The 17080-nt window shown below is 50.1% G+C and overlaps 8 protein-coding genes across 8 annotated transcripts; 4 read left to right on the top strand and 4 right to left on the bottom strand.

The window, feature by feature from the left end:
* Positions 1 to 138: 138 nt before the first annotated feature.
* encB (metallo-beta-lactamase type thioesterase encB) lies at positions 139 to 1144 on the bottom strand (the record flags this gene model as incomplete). Its single annotated transcript, XM_001267619.1, has 2 exons — positions 139 to 954; positions 1013 to 1144. The coding sequence occupies 2 exons, from the start codon at positions 1142 to 1144 to the stop codon at positions 139 to 141; spliced, it is 948 nt and encodes a 315-aa protein (XP_001267620.1).
* Positions 1145 to 1446: 302 nt separating this feature from the next.
* encC (anthrone oxygenase encC) lies at positions 1447 to 2072 on the top strand (the record flags this gene model as incomplete). The annotated part of the gene is made up of 2 exons (XM_001267618.1): positions 1447 to 1507; positions 1585 to 2072. 2 exons carry the CDS (start codon positions 1447 to 1449, stop codon positions 2070 to 2072), a joined length of 549 nt encoding a protein of 182 aa, XP_001267619.1.
* Positions 2073 to 2376: 304 nt separating this feature from the next.
* Positions 2377 to 3501, bottom strand: encD (Fe(2+)/2-oxoglutarate-dependent oxygenase encD; the record flags this gene model as incomplete). The annotated part of the gene is made up of 3 exons (XM_001267617.1): positions 2377 to 2688; positions 2752 to 3227; positions 3276 to 3501. 3 exons carry the CDS (start codon positions 3499 to 3501, stop codon positions 2377 to 2379), a joined length of 1014 nt encoding a protein of 337 aa, XP_001267618.1.
* Positions 3502 to 4153: 652 nt separating this feature from the next.
* On the top strand, positions 4154 to 4499 carry NFIA_045390 (uncharacterized protein; the record flags this gene model as incomplete). The annotated part of the gene is made up of 2 exons (XM_001267616.1): positions 4154 to 4291; positions 4347 to 4499. The coding sequence occupies 2 exons, from the start codon at positions 4154 to 4156 to the stop codon at positions 4497 to 4499; spliced, it is 291 nt and encodes a 96-aa protein (XP_001267617.1).
* Positions 4500 to 4952: 453 nt separating this feature from the next.
* On the bottom strand, positions 4953 to 7332 carry NFIA_045380 (putative amino acid transporter; the record flags this gene model as incomplete). Its single annotated transcript, XM_001267615.1, has 12 exons — positions 4953 to 5165; positions 5243 to 5456; positions 5515 to 5603; positions 5659 to 6160; positions 6226 to 6334; positions 6387 to 6428; positions 6487 to 6580; positions 6631 to 6808; positions 6858 to 7065; positions 7120 to 7133; positions 7202 to 7218; positions 7291 to 7332. The coding sequence occupies 12 exons, from the start codon at positions 7330 to 7332 to the stop codon at positions 4953 to 4955; spliced, it is 1722 nt and encodes a 573-aa protein (XP_001267616.1).
* Positions 7333 to 8152: 820 nt separating this feature from the next.
* On the top strand, positions 8153 to 11533 carry NFIA_045370 (uncharacterized protein; the record flags this gene model as incomplete). Its single annotated transcript, XM_001267614.1, has 5 exons — positions 8153 to 8776; positions 8859 to 9434; positions 9490 to 10374; positions 10431 to 11252; positions 11312 to 11533. The coding sequence occupies 5 exons, from the start codon at positions 8153 to 8155 to the stop codon at positions 11531 to 11533; spliced, it is 3129 nt and encodes a 1042-aa protein (XP_001267615.1).
* A 604-nt stretch (positions 11534 to 12137) lies between these two features.
* NFIA_045360 (putative MFS transporter) lies at positions 12138 to 14050 on the bottom strand (the record flags this gene model as incomplete). The annotated part of the gene is made up of 7 exons (XM_001267613.1): positions 12138 to 12489; positions 12545 to 12749; positions 12915 to 13257; positions 13305 to 13349; positions 13404 to 13621; positions 13680 to 13791; positions 13847 to 14050. 7 exons carry the CDS (start codon positions 14048 to 14050, stop codon positions 12138 to 12140), a joined length of 1479 nt encoding a protein of 492 aa, XP_001267614.1.
* Positions 14051 to 16004: 1954 nt separating this feature from the next.
* On the top strand, positions 16005 to 16598 carry NFIA_045350 (uncharacterized protein; the record flags this gene model as incomplete). Its single annotated transcript, XM_001267612.1, has 1 exon — positions 16005 to 16598. The coding sequence occupies one exon, from the start codon at positions 16005 to 16007 to the stop codon at positions 16596 to 16598; it is 594 nt and encodes a 197-aa protein (XP_001267613.1).
* Between the last annotated feature and the right edge of the window lie 482 nt (positions 16599 to 17080).

Genomic DNA, 17080 nt, shown 5'->3' with positions numbered 1-17080 from the left:
ATACTGTAAGGCCCAATCATAGATTAAGGATGCGAGCGCACCTCCTCATGCCAGGGTGCCCTGAGTGAGTACGTATACTCCAGGAAGGACAGAGCGAGAAGCAAGGACGGATTGCAAGCATAATGGATGGCTAGAGTTTTACTTACAAACAGGACTCTCTGGGCTCACATTGGCGAACCAGTGCTTCTGGCCGCCCTTGAAGCGAAACCCTACTCGCTTATCACGAGCCATCTTCATGAGGATGTCTTTCATGTACGGCGTAAAGAATCGATCGGCCACATCCGCAGGTAGTCGACCAAAAATGGCTTCGATTAGTTCTGCCTGCGTGGCGGCGCCATTGGCGTCACCGACTGTTCTCTTCTCGCGCTGGATATTCTGCAACGCAAGTAGCACTTGCCGCTCGCGACGTTGCTTCTGGCCAATCTCCTGCTGCACCTTCTGCTGCAGATCCTCGATCATGCCTCCATGTCCTGGGTATCCAATCCGGCATCCCAGACCCTGGATCTTATGTAGACTCTGCATATACTCTTCCAGATCCTCCACACCGGTCGTTCCATGACCTAGAACCGTATCGCCGGTAAAAATGGCCTCCTCCTCCTGCAGAAGAAAGCACGTGTGATCTGTCGAGTGTCCCGGCGTGAATACAGCGCGCACAGTAGCTCCTTCCACGGAGAAGACCTGTCCATCAGCAATGGCCTGCTGGCTGGGGTCCGGATGACATTTGTAGATTGCTTTTGCGTCTCTCAGCTCGGGAAAGATACCGTACAAATGCGGTACCCCTCCGGTATGGTCGAGATGCCAATGCGTCAGTAACACCTTGGATATTCTGAAGTTGTGCTCTGCTGCAAGGGAGGTCATCAGCTGCTCCCAGCGTGCTCGACCCTGTCCGCTATCGATCAGCAGCCGTTCGGCTCCCGTGCCCAGAATGTATGTGTTGGTCCCTTGAAGTTGCATCTGAGCGGGGAAATATTAGCCTTCTTTCATATTAGCAAGAGACATCATTCAGACTCACCTGTCCCGGATTTCCGCCCAATACACGCATCACTCGGGGGCTTAGTACATCGACTTCAGGGAGGTCCGGAATGGCCCTGGCCTGTGCGCCGAGGTAATCTTCGAAAGCAAAAAGGTTAGCGTATTGGTCCATGTTCCGGGGTCTAAGGCCTGAGTTCAGCGGAAACTCTGTCGCAAGTGAAGGGAGGGCATTGAACAGCTTGATGAAACAAAATTTACATTCTTCTTATGTAACATGGCTCTATTCCAAGCTCTGTATTTGCCGTAGGTTGTTCGTCATATATGCAAGGGTCGTCCCCCTACATGATACCTGATCGTCATCCACAAACAGCGGTCTGGTTGTGCTTTTTCAGTGACGCGACTCCGACCATTAAATATTCTCTAAACGGCCATGGTAAGCCAAGTCGGCCTCAAACATCAAACCTTGACGGCACAATGATATCCTCTCAGGGCATAGTCAAAATCGTCGCAATCACCGGCGGTGTGTGGTTATCCGGTAAGTAGTCGACTGATCCCTTGCATCTACAGAGTCCAGTTCTTCTGACAAGGAGGCTTGTACTTGAAATCTTACAGGAAAAATTACAGCACACAGCCTGGTCTCTGTGCCTGCTCTTCTTCAATCCAAGTCGGAAGATGGTCTCTCCTCCTGCACGATCCTCCTAGTATGGCGACGAATCTATGAGTGCGGACACACACATAGCCCGCAGATTGCCGCGTGTACCTCAACAGCCTTTGCCTACCTGGCATGGTGTGCTTCTGATCGCACGCCGAGGCTGCTGTACGGCACCGCTGCGTCTTTAGTCATGGGGATTGTGCCCTATACACTTCTGTTCATGGGCCCAACCAATTGTCAGCTGCTGAAAAGAGCGGCAGCAGAGGGGGAGGAAAAGGTCACAGGTGCCACTCGAGGGAATGATATGGTGAATGCACCTAGTGAAGTGACTACGGAGGAGCTGCTCAGTCACTGGAAGTTTCTGGCCGGGATTCGGGGCTTGTTGCCACTAGCTGGTGGGATACTTGGCTTGTTCGCATCATTACATTCGAATGAGGGAGCTCTATAGACCGTGGAGTTCGTTTATTGTACTGGAAGTTATGTCAAGAATGGTCGGACACTTGCCTGCATGTCTACATTACTGTTTGCTTACTACTTGTGATGAGTGATACATGGATATGCGACCAGCTCTCGATAACCACCGAGGTAGTAGTCTGAATTGTTTTCATATTAAATGTGTTATATTTTCCAACCACAAAGACGCACTCCGGTATTCTACTTAGCGTAAGGACCATGGTATCCGAGCTAACCTTCTAGAAACGATCTTGGAGCAGCGATACCAGAGACCTCACTGGAACTTCTAGGAATGAAGCTTACTGCTCCGCGTGGATCCCCTGACGTTCCGCATTGTAACGTTTTGCCCTCTCGACGGTGGCCCTCACTGCTTCACCAACCACCTCGTGAACCGTGGCAGGAGGATATTTGACCGGCTCTCCCTCTTTCCGGAATCGCGACAAGCACTCGCAGACATAGTCTGGGTTGCCAGTGAAGAAGAACGGGATCGAATAGCGCTCCAACCCGGACTTATTGATCACCCTATGTAGAGCAGATTTGTAGTTTTCGTTTGTCATGCGCGAGAATACATTAGCCAGATTGACGATGTATGCCCCGGGGACCGGTTCAACCTAGAGGCCGCGCGAGTAAGCAAGGCATTCGACTATATTTCCATTCGAGAGAGAGCAACACACATCCAGCCATTGTCCGGTGGGCTCATCCAAAACCTGAAGGCCGCCTGTTCCGTCTTGCAGGAGCAGAGTAATACAACTGTAGTCCCGATGAGCACCAGTTCCCAGCCCCTTCTCAGCTTCACGCACAGGTTGAGGTGGATAGTGCAGATATCGTAGCGTGGCGACGGCGCCCTCGGTCAGGGGATCAAAGAATGTCTCATCATAGTCCATCGTGAGGGCGAGCACAGCAAAGATATCCTTTGCTAGCTGAAACATAGCGTCGTAATATTCCATCGAGATGTGCTTGAACTCTTCTAGGTCGTCAAGTCCCTGGGGCCACCGGTTTGGTCCGCAATTGAGCTTCCTCTGAACACAGTACGGATGACTCTCTGGGAGGTCTGGCCCCAGGAAAAGTCCCTCCTTCCGGTCAGGAGCGCTGCCTGGCTGGGACATGTGCGACTGGAAGGCTTCGTAGCCACGGTTGAAGGCATTGGGGCCTGCCAATGTCAGCTGCTTGTCAGCGGGGTACAAAGGGCAATTCGTACTTCGCTCAATCTTCATCTTTTCAGCGAGTGGTAGGTCGAAGAATTGTTTGGCGCAGTCGAACGTCCGGCGCTGCAACTCTGGCGAGACTTTGTGGCCGGTGATTTGAAAGAAGCCATTGTTCAGACAGCACTCGCGCACTCGCTGCACGAGCTGGGCTTTGGCTTGGCTGTCGTTACCATAGAAGACGGAGAAGTCGAGGATTGGAGGTGGCTGCGGATTGGTCATACTGAAGTAGTATATTGCTTGACACCAGCAGGCCTGTCAACTTATATACAAGTGTTCAAATATCCGGTGACAGCACATTGACTGGATTCTTGTATGATATTGGGGTGGAAGTTACAGGAGTATAGATGCGGTGAAGCTAGCTTGTAAGCGCATGCACTCTATGGAGTAGTCAGCACATCCTCCTGTACAGGGCTTGGATATGGCCCCTTGCCTGATAGCCACGAAAGCATTTGGAAGTGCTGAATTTATGTAACATGCGAGGATAGCCTTTAATTTGTATATTACATCTCTAATGGAATGTTCACAGTGCACAGCTCCAAGCAAAAGGCAACAAAAAACCTGTTCATGTGGAAGATGAATATATTGTACCTATATATGCACGGAGAATGTCCACAGTGGACGGGGATTTGCCGAAAAGGGTAATTTTGAGGTGCTCCGCTTCCCCGTACGAGTAACTAGTAATTCAGCCAATCAGAGCCGGTATTTCTGTTTCTGACAGTTCCTGGTCTAGACTCAAAAAGATCAAAAAAGGAGGGGGCAAAAGGAGAAAAAAAAAAAAACTTCGACCTTTAATCTTCTTCAAGAAAAAAACAAGAACAACATCAAAAAAAAGGAGGGCCACGCTCTATAGTCACATTTCTTCTAGCCAACCATGGGTAACGTAAGGCTCTCCCTGTATATTTGGCCTTTGCTCTGGCTTACCACAGGGTATCAGGGAGCCAAAGCTGCCTCTAAGCGGGACCGCAATGCCAAAGACACCAAAGGTACTGCAAAGTCGCAGCTGAAAGTGGTATGTATCTCTGAATTTAGCAAACGGATCTCGTGTAAAGCTGACAGAAAGACAGAACGAAGCTGCCAAGGACATCATATGCATCACTTGCAGGCAGACCTTCCTCAAGACTACGCGTGCTCCGGCTCTGACTGAGCATGCCTCAAATAAGCACAACAAGACGCTTCAGGATTGTTTTCCTGGCTTTGTAGAAGCCCCTAAGAAATGAGCACGGGACGTTGCACTTTGGTTGATGACTCTAGAACTTATGGGGAAGATGTGTATCCTATAAGTCGGGAGAGTTCGCTTTTTCTTGTGTTTGTAAGCGGAAGTGATAGCGATGATGTAGCATGAATAGACTATTTGCATTAAATAAGAGACATGATATGTATATCAGTAGGCAGACAGAGCCCATGAGGTACTTAAGCCTGTTGTAGCTGGGAAATTCAACGACTGTTTTACGGGTCCCTACCTGCTGCTCTATACAGGACAGAATGATGAAGATCGATATGGCCTGGATGATTGCATAGATGGGACTACCTGAAGGAGGGATGTATTATTGTCTCAGGATACCTTCAAACCCATCCTTACCTATACCTGACTGGGATATTTATTAGGAATTGCCAATGTCCAAAGCAAAGATGTATGCATCCAGCGAAAGAGCGTCCAACATGAACCGAGTCTACTTGGTCCATACCCATATCCACTCCAGGAACCTCTTGCCGTTCTCCACGGTCAAACCAGGGTAAGGGAACTCCAGCCTGCCCTTTCTCCTGTCACTCGAGACTTGGACACAGTTCCGGAGATCTTTGGATCTCTCCGGTCCCCACTGTGAGAAATTAAATCCGTGTCTCCGGATCTTGTAGAAGACAATAAGCAAGACGAAAACCGGGATCTGTCAAATTCAATCAGCCAGTCTGCACTCTGGTTGCGGCCCGCAAGATTCTTGCCGGAGTTCAAGGAAGGACGTACACTGATATAGGACGCAATGAAGGTCCGGACATCGAATGGCTCTGTTAGAAAGGCATTGACCCCGTTGAATATGAGCAAGATGATACATGCCACCATGCCGAAGCCCGCCTTTAACCATTGCGCATGCGATTTGTACGGGTATCGAGGATGGTTTCGGTCGTAAATCCCGGCCTGCGTCTGGGGATTGTTGCCGTACTTCTGCGCTTCATCCAGTCTGGAATAGGAACGTTAGAGTTGCCGCCATATTTGCGGAGATCCGGAAAGATACATACGTCTGGTAGAAGCATAGATAGGTCGCGCAGATGGTAGCATAAACAATCAAAAAAGAGACGGTGCAATTGGACGACAGTTCGGTCAATCTCTGATTCAGTACGTTAGCTAATCCAAATCTACTCTATTCGATGCACGCCACTCACTGCACCAGGCGCTCCAGTAGGCCCCAAGTATGCCACCAGCATTACTGCAGCCGAGACTAGGACGGCTCGCATCGGGACCCCTGCACGACATTGCCGGAGCCTCCGTGTGATGAACTCCGGGCCCGTCTGGTCTCGAAGTGCGAGCGTGTGGAGGACTCGAGACGCTACATAGAGATTATCCGACGCACAGGTCGCCGCAGAGAAGAGGAACATTGCGTTGAAAAACTGGCCGAGGGCGGGCAGACCAGCCTCGACGACAGCAATGATGAAGATCGAATGAGCGCCACTAGACTGCCCCTCACCGTTGATGAATGGGTGGTCCGTGGGCACAAGGAACGACGCGGTCAGGATTGACAGCGCGTACAGGGTAATAATGCGCAGTGAGATCTTCCGCGACGCCATCTTCATGGCCTCGGAGTCGGCAAGGGCTTTACTCTCGGCCGCAGTGACGGTGACCATGTCCATGCCTGTGTATGAGAAGAAGGCTCGTACGCACGCCGTCCTATGTGAAACTTGGTGAGTCGATCATTCTAGGTATAGATGCTGATTATCGGCTATAGTGCTTACCAGACACCAACAAGTCGTCCGGCCCCACCACTAATTGTTTGGTGGAGATTCCCATACTCATCTTTCACATGGTAGTCCGAGTTGAAGAAGGAGTACGGGGATTCCCAGTCTAGAATCAAGACTATTAGCCCCATCCTCCCTCCATGTGAGGGCATTCTTACACTTCGTCCCAAGCGGCTGACTGTAATATGCATTGGATCGGGCTGTATCATTCCATACCTGTTAGCGACGAGGCGGAAATCGTAGCTCAAAGACACCCACGTTTCATGACGTTCAAAATAAGCATCATGACGGTCAGCATCGAGATGAATGTAATCTTGATGCATCCGACAATGTACTCGAGCTCCCCAAAGTACTACCATACGGCGTTAGGACAGCACCACAGCGTATGGCATTGCAACTCACCTTAACTGGAATCATATTTACAATGATAACGACCACCAGGAAAACCGAAATCCAGAGTGCCGGACTGGTGTCCATACCAGTGGCCCAGTTGATGAACGTGCGGCCATCGTCGTACTGAAACCGTATTGAGGCTGCTACGGTGACGATTTGATCTGCTGCCATCACGACATAGGAAAACCTTGACAGAGTTAGGAAAGAGTCTTTGCACACCCAATGAGGGACATCACCAGTATATCCAGCCAACAGCAAGACCGACACCTCGATCCAGAAACCGCCGCGGAAATTCCATCATTGGGGCGTTGACTGGCATCAGAGCGGTCATCTCGCCCAAGGAGGAGATCACCGACGAAATCACAGTGCCCATGATCACGTAGGCGACCACTGCGCCTCCAGGACCAGCAGCAGCAAGACATTTTCCGCTGGTCAAGAAGAGTCCTAGAGAGATATGGTTATTTGATCAATTCAAGGTGTAGAGAGCGGGAGAAATACCATTGCCGATAGTTCTACACGAGTAAGAATGATTCTGTCAACAATGGACAACCTAGAAAACTGTCGAGTATAGGCGACATACCCAGTAAATGCAATCATCTATCCCGCGAAGGCATACAAGGTTAGACTGAAGTGAAGTTATAGCGGTAATTTATGTTGCATTTGACATACATTGATCTGTCTCTCGTTCAAGACCCGCCTACAGACTGTCATAAGTCAAGGACTTCCTCAGGCTGGCCAAGCAATGATCTCTCACCAAAGATTGTGACCTTTCTGGTCGCGAACATCTTCCTCTTGTGGCACATCACCCGCAGTGTCGGTGTAATCAAGATCAAACCCAGGACTCTGTATAGTAGAGCCCTCGTCCTTCATGTCGTGCTCGGTGTGCTGCCAATCGGCCGCCATTTTGAGGACAAAGGAGCGATCGAGTCGGAGAACTGGTAGATAGTTTTGTCCCTTTTTCTGCAGCAGAGGAAAAGGGTGGGATGAGGCAGGATGGAAATACTTCGGCGCTGCTTGGGCTGCCTCATGCGCATCCGATCTCCTCAGCTTACTTAGGATAAAGATAGACCCCGATACCACCCATAAACATCAGGAATACGAGCTCGACAACTCAGCTTGTGATCAACACCAATAATCATGGGGAAGATAGATTGAACACTGCATGAGATGTCCAATCATGTTAGACGCGGGATCCTCTAATGCAGATTGGCGTGTTAGTAGGCTGAGAATGGCCAACCACCGCATCTGTATGGATGATAAGGATCCTGGACGTGCTCCTGTCTGTCCCACCAACCATCTCATCTCGGCCATCACATTGCAGTTCATTGCCCAGCCTGTGATTAAGCCTCATGCGGGGTTCACGAGGCGTTGACCATCGACGATGAAGGAAAATGGAGTGTCTGGCCTGGCCCAAGCGATCCGTGCCATAAGTTGAATAGTTCCCCACAAGAATCCACACTGAGGCTTAATTGTGATCTCCCACAGAGCCGGGAAAAAGCACTCCCTCGTGTTTATTGCTCTTCAAAAGGAAATGGCGACGGCTTCGCCCTCGCCGATATTTTCGAGTCTGACCGGAATCTGGAGTCTGTTGGCTCTGCGCAGCGACATCGACGATATCATCGTTGAGCTCCTAGGTCGCTTCAGCCTCGAGAAGATCTACGCAGACGCAGACAAAGAGTCGTATGCGGACTTGATTTTAACCTTACTAGTTCAGCTCCGAGTGATATTCTTCATCCAGCGCCTCACGCTCCCCTCGGTTGGACGCATCCCTGTGGATTGGTCACTCGGCTTTCTGGTAAGCTGGGAGGTGACGGTGCGGACGGTAGAATTCATCCTCCAGATCGTCTTGGAAGCGCGCGAGGTTCTTTGGGACTCCCCATTGCGCGACGAATATCTCTCGCGACTGGTGCTGTCGACCGTCCAAATTCTTCTGCTGCACCCGAAGCCCCCGCTGAACTCTCGGCTCAGAGATCGTCGAGACCGATTTGCGCGAGTCCACAGGGCTCTGGAAAGAGTGTGCGACAATTATCCAGATACCAGTTCATCTTTCCTAGCAGTCTGTCGGGCAATCGCAGACGCTCTTCGCGCCGAACCGGATGCTCTGTCGCTTTCCCCGCGCTTGAAACAGGAATTGCCATCCTTGACAGGAGATCTAGTACGTGAGAGGATTTTCCGTTGCTGCCAGGTTACTTTGGCTCTCAACAGGCATGCTGATATAATTGCTGGTGAACAACTAGTATCCTCTGCCGGACTGCCTCTCCTCGTCCTCCGTCGCGACCATCGTCCCCCAGCATGGTTCTTCGCAGAGCTGGTTATCGCAACTTCTGGGTCTGTACGACGTGTCGCAATTTGTTATCGGCGCGAATATTCAGTTCACAGTTAATACCAGAAAGTTCTGTGATCCGGAACTGGAACGGGCATCGAAGAGCAGTCGCGATGCCGTGCTGCATGCTCTCAATCGCATCCGGCTACCTCCCTACGTCTCCGCGGGCCATCTCATCCCGATGATCAGCGAAGATTTTCGAATCATCCTGCCTGATACCCCTAGCCTCGTGCAGCATCGACACGATGGAAACATGGTTGACGCGCTGGAGGTGTTGCGAGAGCGACTGGGTCATCGATTGATGGTTCACCGCGTCAGTGATGGAGCCATGATGCACAGTGTGTCCCAGATAACTAAATATATTGAGCTCTTGGACGACCCCGGCGACCAGTTGAGATCAGCCAGCCCGGCGTTGTACGTCGTTAACTGCCAAGAGTGCCATTTCCTAGGCTCGTCACAGGTCCGAGAAATCGCAAACCTGACTCACCTTGTATGTAACCCTTGTTCTTGCAAGTCATGACCCAGGCTGAACCGATTCTAAATAGGATGATGCCGGCGGCGCGTCAGGAGTTGCCCTCCCCCCTGAGTCCAAGTGTCCGTTCTGTGGCTCAGCAGTCACCATGGTACGTGAAGTATCGCTAGCGAGGTATACTTGGGAGCATCTCAAGCCGCTCAGCCCAAACGTCGAGGCCATCAATGCGGAAAGGCATCTCCCCACGCAGTTTCTGTTGGCGCCATCGCGGTTCGACCAGCTTCGCCGTGATTCCGGAACGGCATCAGGCCCGTCATCCCCGCCCCCTTTTGGCTTGTCTGGCTTTCCTCAGGGGCGAACAAACGCGCCGCGCGCGGAACCTTGGGTCGATAGTGGACCCCCACTGGGTAACCGAAGGATGAGCGAAACTCCTCCTCCGAGAACCCTTCGGCCGGCGGCCGGTGAACCTCCATTCTCTGCAGATTCCGTGGGAGGTTTTGAACCACTCAGCAAAACGACCACCTTCACTCACACCAGCTCATCATCGAGTGCGGGCATCCGAGCTCTCTCGCCCCCTGCTACGTTAGATAAGTCACGGTCCAAATGGAAGTCAAGATTCACCTCTTCGAAAAAGGAAACAAGGGACCATGCAGAAACCAGCTCCCTGTCCTCAGCGACTCTGGAGACTCAGAAGCTGGAAGAGATAGACCTAAAAAACCTCTGCCGGCGGGGAAAGCATTCAGCTGGAGGAAAGTTTGCCCAGAATATTAAAGTAAATCTATCACAAGACTCGACATACTCCCTGTTCTGGTCGCAGTCCTCGATCCAGATCTGGGATGTCAGTACCTGTCCCCCTACCTTCAAGGATACCATCTCAACGGATGGATTCTGCATTCTTGCGGCTGTGACAGGAACACACGTGGCCTATATGACAGGAGACCGAGATCGGAAGCAGACGGTGAGTTCCCTGTACCCCGATGTGATGATCGCTTTTGATTCATCTGTATGCGGCAGCTGTGGATCCAAAGTCTGGTGCGGATGTCCACACGTCCGGTGGAGTATCGTGTAGGGCCCACGCCCTGGTGCACAAGCATGACTGTCTCCCCCAGCGGAAGCTTCGTAGCTGTCGGATTCGACAAATCGACCGTCGGCTTGTTCGCCCCTTCTGAATGGCAGCAACCGCGGCTCCATCGCGTGCACGCTCGCTATCACCAGGACTGTAAGGATTGTCCTCCAATTGCCACCGTCTGCTTCTCCCATGATGGGCTCGTCCTGGTGTGCAGCACCCGAAGCGAACGAAACGGAATGATCCAAGTGTTCTTGTCTCATTTCCCATTCTCCGACTTTCAGGAGGTTTTACCCTGCCGATACCGCGTCCCTCTCCACGAGTCAGAAGATAACGGCATATCATCTGTGCTTTTTCAGCCGGGGATAGGCGGTAAGGAGGACATCATCTGCATCACAACATGGACGCAATCTGGCGTTCCCATTCTGGTCCATCCTAACGGAGGCCACCGAACGGAGATCCGTGTGCAGAGTTCTGCCTCGTCAAACCACAAGGGCAAACTCGGCAATCGCATCCAGGCTGCTGCCTTTTCGCCATCGGGAAGTGAGCTCGTACTGGCTAACGATAAGGGCCACGTATACCGGGTATCCAACTTGGGCTCTGTCCCGATTGAGGTTCGAAGGGTTGCTACGTCCAAGGAGTTTACTACCAAGACGGAATCCTTTGCATTGACATACGTGCACCAGACGGACGAAGACCTGATTCTGCTCTCTTGGTCCGATTCATCAAAAGGGGTCGGTTATGTGAAGAAAATCCCAATCATAACCACAGTACGTGCTGTCAGAAGACTCGCCGCTTGATTTATACTAATCCATTCTCTGTCGCTTAGGGGGAGATCCAGCACTCTCAAAAGTCAAACATTGTCAATGTCACTGTTCATCCGAGCCAACCAGAACTTCCCGAATTTGAGCCACCAGAGGACAAGGCTCCTGAGAAACGCCAGATTCTAGTCAAGCCCCCGGTAGAGCTCGAGGCTTCGGAGATTAGCCCTCCGCCCGTCCAACGACCTTCGAGAATGGGTCTTTTCGGATCGTTGCACGGCAGGAAATAGAGTGCCTCTAGGATTGGTGTTCTGGCTACCGACTGTGGAGATGAGGCTACTCAGGGCCGGGGAAAGGACCCGGATCATGGAGGACACTGATACGCGGAATATATGTGTCCTCGTAAGACTCAGTTGCGGAATCGACTCCTATTTCTCGCAGAGCGACAATCCATTCAACCCAGCTGCACATGGTGAAAGTGGTGTACTTATATCCTCCAGTTACAATGAGGCGATTTTCGGTGCATACTATCGTCTCGACCGCAGGTGACAACTCTGGTGCTCTCCGTGTAGGCATGATCTGACACGATAGGTATCCCACAGGAGTACGAGCTCAAATTACGAATTGTTGTGAACATTTACAGAACCTGGCATGTTAATGATCTCCACCCTTATCAAGGCAGGAAGCACGAAAATGAAACTATCCATTGAAATGAGAAACCCACCACCAGTCGAAGCGGATCAAAGCATATGTTATGAACTATATCCTACAGAACCGGGCCTATATGAATGTTTTTGGCATCTAGCCAAACTAATTCTATTCTATCGTCTTATCTCTCTCTTTGTCGTTGGAAGAGGAAAAGAAATATATACATAAACGTTCGATGGTATCATCCTATGAGTTATTCCCCGTCACCGCTCCCCAAATGTAAGCCACCCAGCCCCCAACCGTCAGTAACAGGAGCGCCGAGAAGCAGTAGATAGAAATCAATTTGCTGCGAGCATAGCATGTCACTGTGTGCCGCTCACGAATCATGTTAATATGCTCTGGACCTAACGTCAGCCGTTGTTTCCTCGTCCATTGGAGCGGCGCCAGGCTGTCAGTCATCACAGCCGCGAGCAATATCGCTAGGCCGACAACAACAGACGCTGCAGCGAGAAAAAGGTAAACGCGGACTACTCGTCGATACGAGTCGTCGTCAGCGTCTTGCAGCGCTCCGGTAATGATTCGGATGATGATGTTCATCCTATGGCAAGGTTAGTCTCTCTGTCTTGATCGAATGCAAAATGGAATTCACTAACGCATTGTTCATTGTAACCTTGAGGGCATAAGCAGATCCAAAGACTGATTGATGCCATAGGGTTGTGCGAATGCTGTCAATGATGGAAGTTGGGCCAAACGAAACGGCAATGGCATATATTCCAAACGATGCGGCCGTGCCAGACCTGGTCTCGGCGAAGTTGACCAGAACCATGCTGAGGAACATTCCGATTCCACAGACGCATACTGGGATATGTCAGACAGGGTAAACACATGGTCGACTAGGGGAAACTTACAAACACTGGCGCGATTCCCTAGGACATCGATAAAGACACCCAAACATGGGACCAAAAAGAAACCTGCCAGAGTCAATACGGAAAAGACTGAACGAGTGGTGCTGGACCATCATACCTGCATATTGTGACAGAGAGCTGTACCACCCTGCTGTAATTGAGTCCACATTGAAGCGCTTCTCTGCCAGCTCGGTTGCATTCTGGCTAAAGACCGAGGCAGTGGATGTCTGGAACAACGAGAATGCCATGACAGTCCAGAACATCCAAGGGAGCTGGAACATTTTTTGAAGTTCGAACTTCTTGTTCTTCTCAGTCAGAACTTCCTTGGTAGCCGTATCCTGCCTTCCTCGGTAATGGACATTGCAGTAGCGGTTGAAGAACCAGAATATGACTGTTGCAGCATTGGTGAAAAGGTTCATGAAGACAGAGGTCCAAAAGACCCAAGCAAAGTTTCCAGTTTTCTATCCAGGTTAGGGATGCCTCCTGAGGTTGCGACAGGACTTCCTACCTTGGCAATGACATTGGCAGTGGATTTGCCGACAAACCCCCCGATCTAGAAGCTTGTGTTAGCGTAACATATCTTAACAAGGGCCAAGTAGGGTCGCACCTTTCCAACCGCTAACTCAAAGCCAAGAGTGGAAGCAAATCCATTGCTTGGGGGAAACCATGAAGAGAACATCTTATACTGGGCGATCTGTGTTGCGATATCTCCAAGGGCTAGGATGACTCGACCGCCGATCATGAAGTTGAATGAGCGCACGGTAGTAGCTGCAGCAACGAGGATCGATCCGATTGTATAGATGGCATTGCCATAAATGATCATTTCTAGAAAGATGTCAGTCGCCAATAACGAGGCGTGGGATCAGCAAATATGTTGACAGACCTGCACCGCCGATTCGATCCGTAATGACTCCACTGATCAACAACAGCACGGTCGCCATAAAATCCTCACTGGCCTCCAACAGAGAAAATTGAGTGTTGGAGACATGCATTTGCTTTGGCGCGGTCAGTGATTGCCTGTAGGGATGTGACTAGTCATCCGAGACCTACCTTTTTGATGGTGCTCTTCATGGCCCCTGTCACTCCAGAGCTCCAATGAGAGCCAAAGCTGATGCATGAGATGAGAAATACAGCAAAGATCTTAGCCAGTAAGGGGGGTGGACGTTTGCCATCAACAGCAGTATCGTGCTCTGCCTGGGTAGGGGACGACACGGCTGACTCTTTTGTCTCCATGGTTGACTTGACCGGCTCCATAACGAGGTAGAAGCAAGGCAGTAGAACTCCTCTTGAATGGAAAGGGAGATAAAAGCTAGAAGCGGCCGGAAGGCATTGACAAAGGGAAAGAATGTGAAACAGACCAAGAGTCAAAGTGTCGACAACAATGACATAGACTTACGAGCATGTTAAATAACTCCAGGAAGCACAAGATGAAAATTCGATCAGATAAGATTCTGACGGACACGGAATGGGTTGTGGGACACTCCCAGACTCCCAGCATTCAGTATCGTTGCTAGAAGCTGGGCTGTTCTTGGCCGATCACTTGTATTGGTTCGGACGGGGGAAACCAAGACGAACTATGAGCAGATTTGGCTCGTCAACCGTGCGGAACGAGCTGCTCATTGGCCAGAGTTCTAAATTGAGTATTGATTGATAAGATTCGGCGACCTTCCGAAGCTCCTAGTGGATCATGTTACCTAAACCGGTTTCGCAGGATCAAACCAGGGAGTACATGCTCCGATATCGACGGATTTCCGGTTGTCGGATGGACATTGACCACGTGGTAGATCAATAAATTCGCTCGTCAGATGAGAAGCTTGGGCTCTTTGGCTTAATTCTCCACAGAGTTGTCTGTCTGACAACTGCAGAAGCTGCAGTTCCTGATTGCTGAGAGAATAAGAGAGACCAAGCACAATATATTTGCGTTATATGCTCCATCTGAACACGTACTCGACCGGTTCATTGGCATACAGAAGACGCTCTAATCCTCTACTTTCAGTATGCGGCTTCAGCAGTAGCAGTGGGGATTCAAAGAGACTAGCAGTGGCCGAGATCCTGGCCCTCCAGCACTCCACACGCATCTAACTACTCAAAAAGGCCAAGGCAATATAAATCCTCCACAGAAGTTGTAGTTAACAGCATTCTTAATAACAGCGCACGCGGCCTCAAATGAATTCAGCCATGGAAGAATCACTTCTACTTAACTAATCACAAAGCAGCACGAACAGTTTATCATAGTTAACTGATGGGCTTACATAATTATTGTACAATGGGTAACCGGTTATATATTTCCAACTTATCAGCTTATGCTGAGGTATTGAACCTCACTGTCAGACATAAACTGACAGCCGTCGACCTTCCCCCATCGAAATAACGTGTATCACTATGTTTTTAGCCGTGGAGCAGTCACGGCTCGGAATAAATGCTAGTATACCATGCTTAGTTTGATTAGCAACCTTTTTAAAATAATGCTGACGATCGTACAGTATATATGAGCAAAGTAACATGGCAGGAAATTCCAGCAATATCAACCAGTGACAAATTAATCATACCAAAACTGGCGATAGTCTGGGAGTTTTAAGAACAAGACAGAAGGAATTTGACCGCCATCACGTAGGGTATCTTGACAGAAACGCCTTACCACAAGAATATGGAAAGAAAGAAGACCCTGTCGGGGAACTCTCCTCCAAACAGCTGACCGTAGAGATGCCTATGACGCAGTGCGACACTTGTATATCAACGACCTGGCTCATATGACTGACACCCATAGAGAATTATGACGCCTCTTTAGGCGTCAGCATAACCTGGAAGTTCGAAATATAGGGCTGATACCATAGACGAAAATAGCAACCCGCTAGCTGTGAACTAATGATGTCTATTTGCACTTCACTTTCTACAGATGAACAAGACTTGTGTAACTCTATTTCGTGTGCTCGTAGAATTGGAGAAACCCATCCAATTATGACAATTTTCAAAGCCGATAACCTCCAATCAAGAAATGCTTCGTATTTGTCTCAGAAGCTGTGCCATATGCCGACCAGTTGGCTGAGACCAACTCAGTCAATGCCGAAGGTGACTCTAATATGTCTCATGCAACCAGTCCTTACCCTTCGATAGTTTGTTGTGCATATAAAGAGCCTCGATACTCTCTTAGTCCCCAAGAACTCCACTCATTCTTGAATCAATCAAACAGGGATCACAACCTCATACAATGCATACACCAACTCCTCTCGCCATCTGCACTGCGCTTACTGCCCTTGCCAGTTGTATCACGACATCATGGGCTCAAGATGCGCCTGCCATAAAGGACTCTACTATCCTGCGCTCGACTGTTAGCTGCCCCGACTGCCCAGAGAGAAACTGCTACAAGTGCACACTCGGACACGAGAAAACCCTCCGCGCAAGCACAGGCGGCCTAGCCTGGGTGCGCTTCCTGGTTGGGTTCCGGCTCCCGGTCCCAGTTACCGATGCAACAAAGTGCACTGTGCAGTTCCCTGCCTTCGTTCGGCCTAATCCGTTCGCCGTGAATGTAACCGTCGCCCGCGCGCTATCCTCCGACTGGGACGAAGACACAGTGGATGGCGAGAATGCTCCTGAATCTGGCGAAATCTTCACTAGCATGTTGCTCGAGCCGTATCAAAACATGCAGGCAATGGATATCACTGCGGCATGTAAGGGTGCGCAGGCCAACGGGGAGTTTTCGATCTACGTGGGCACTCAGTCCGACAGTATTGAGATCTGGTCAAAGGATTCTGGTGCTCCTGCGATTCTCCATGTCAGCGGGCCTGTGTGCAAGGCATCCTAGAGATTCGTCTTACTGCTGCAATGAATGATAAGACTGGAGTGACGGCAGCCACGCGGTCCGCTGAACGAAAATAGTGATAGCTATTTGCTAATTGGGTTTTTAAGTGCAATGTTCTTAATGTTTGATGTCCATGGGAAGTAAAAACCCTCTAGGATACTATCATTGTATTTAGCATAGTTTTATGTATCTGTTTCTAGTCCTCCCGGGAAATAGCCTAGGTAGGAACCAGACGGGTCCAAAAGCAGCACCGAGTTGGCATATACACGAGGATGCTTTTTATGGCGACCTTGGAAAGCAAAGTCCCAATTTCTAATTCATCGACTGTAAAAAATAATGGGTGTACTAATATCCACGGATGTATGGGATAATCATCGACGTCACGGAAAGCTTAACCAGTGAGGGTTGCACTATTGCCACACTCTATTGACATCTCCACAATAGATGGACTGCAACAGATGGGAGTGCCAGACTCACTTGTGTCC

The sequence above is a fragment of the Aspergillus fischeri genome, genomic scaffold (genome assembly GCF_000149645.3).
Source record: "Aspergillus fischeri NRRL 181 1099437636244 genomic scaffold, whole genome shotgun sequence".
Taxonomy (NCBI): Eukaryota; Fungi; Ascomycota; class Eurotiomycetes; order Eurotiales; family Aspergillaceae; genus Aspergillus; species Aspergillus fischeri.
Note: the sequence above shows the minus strand (reverse complement) of the source record. Positions and strands in the feature narration are given on the sequence as shown.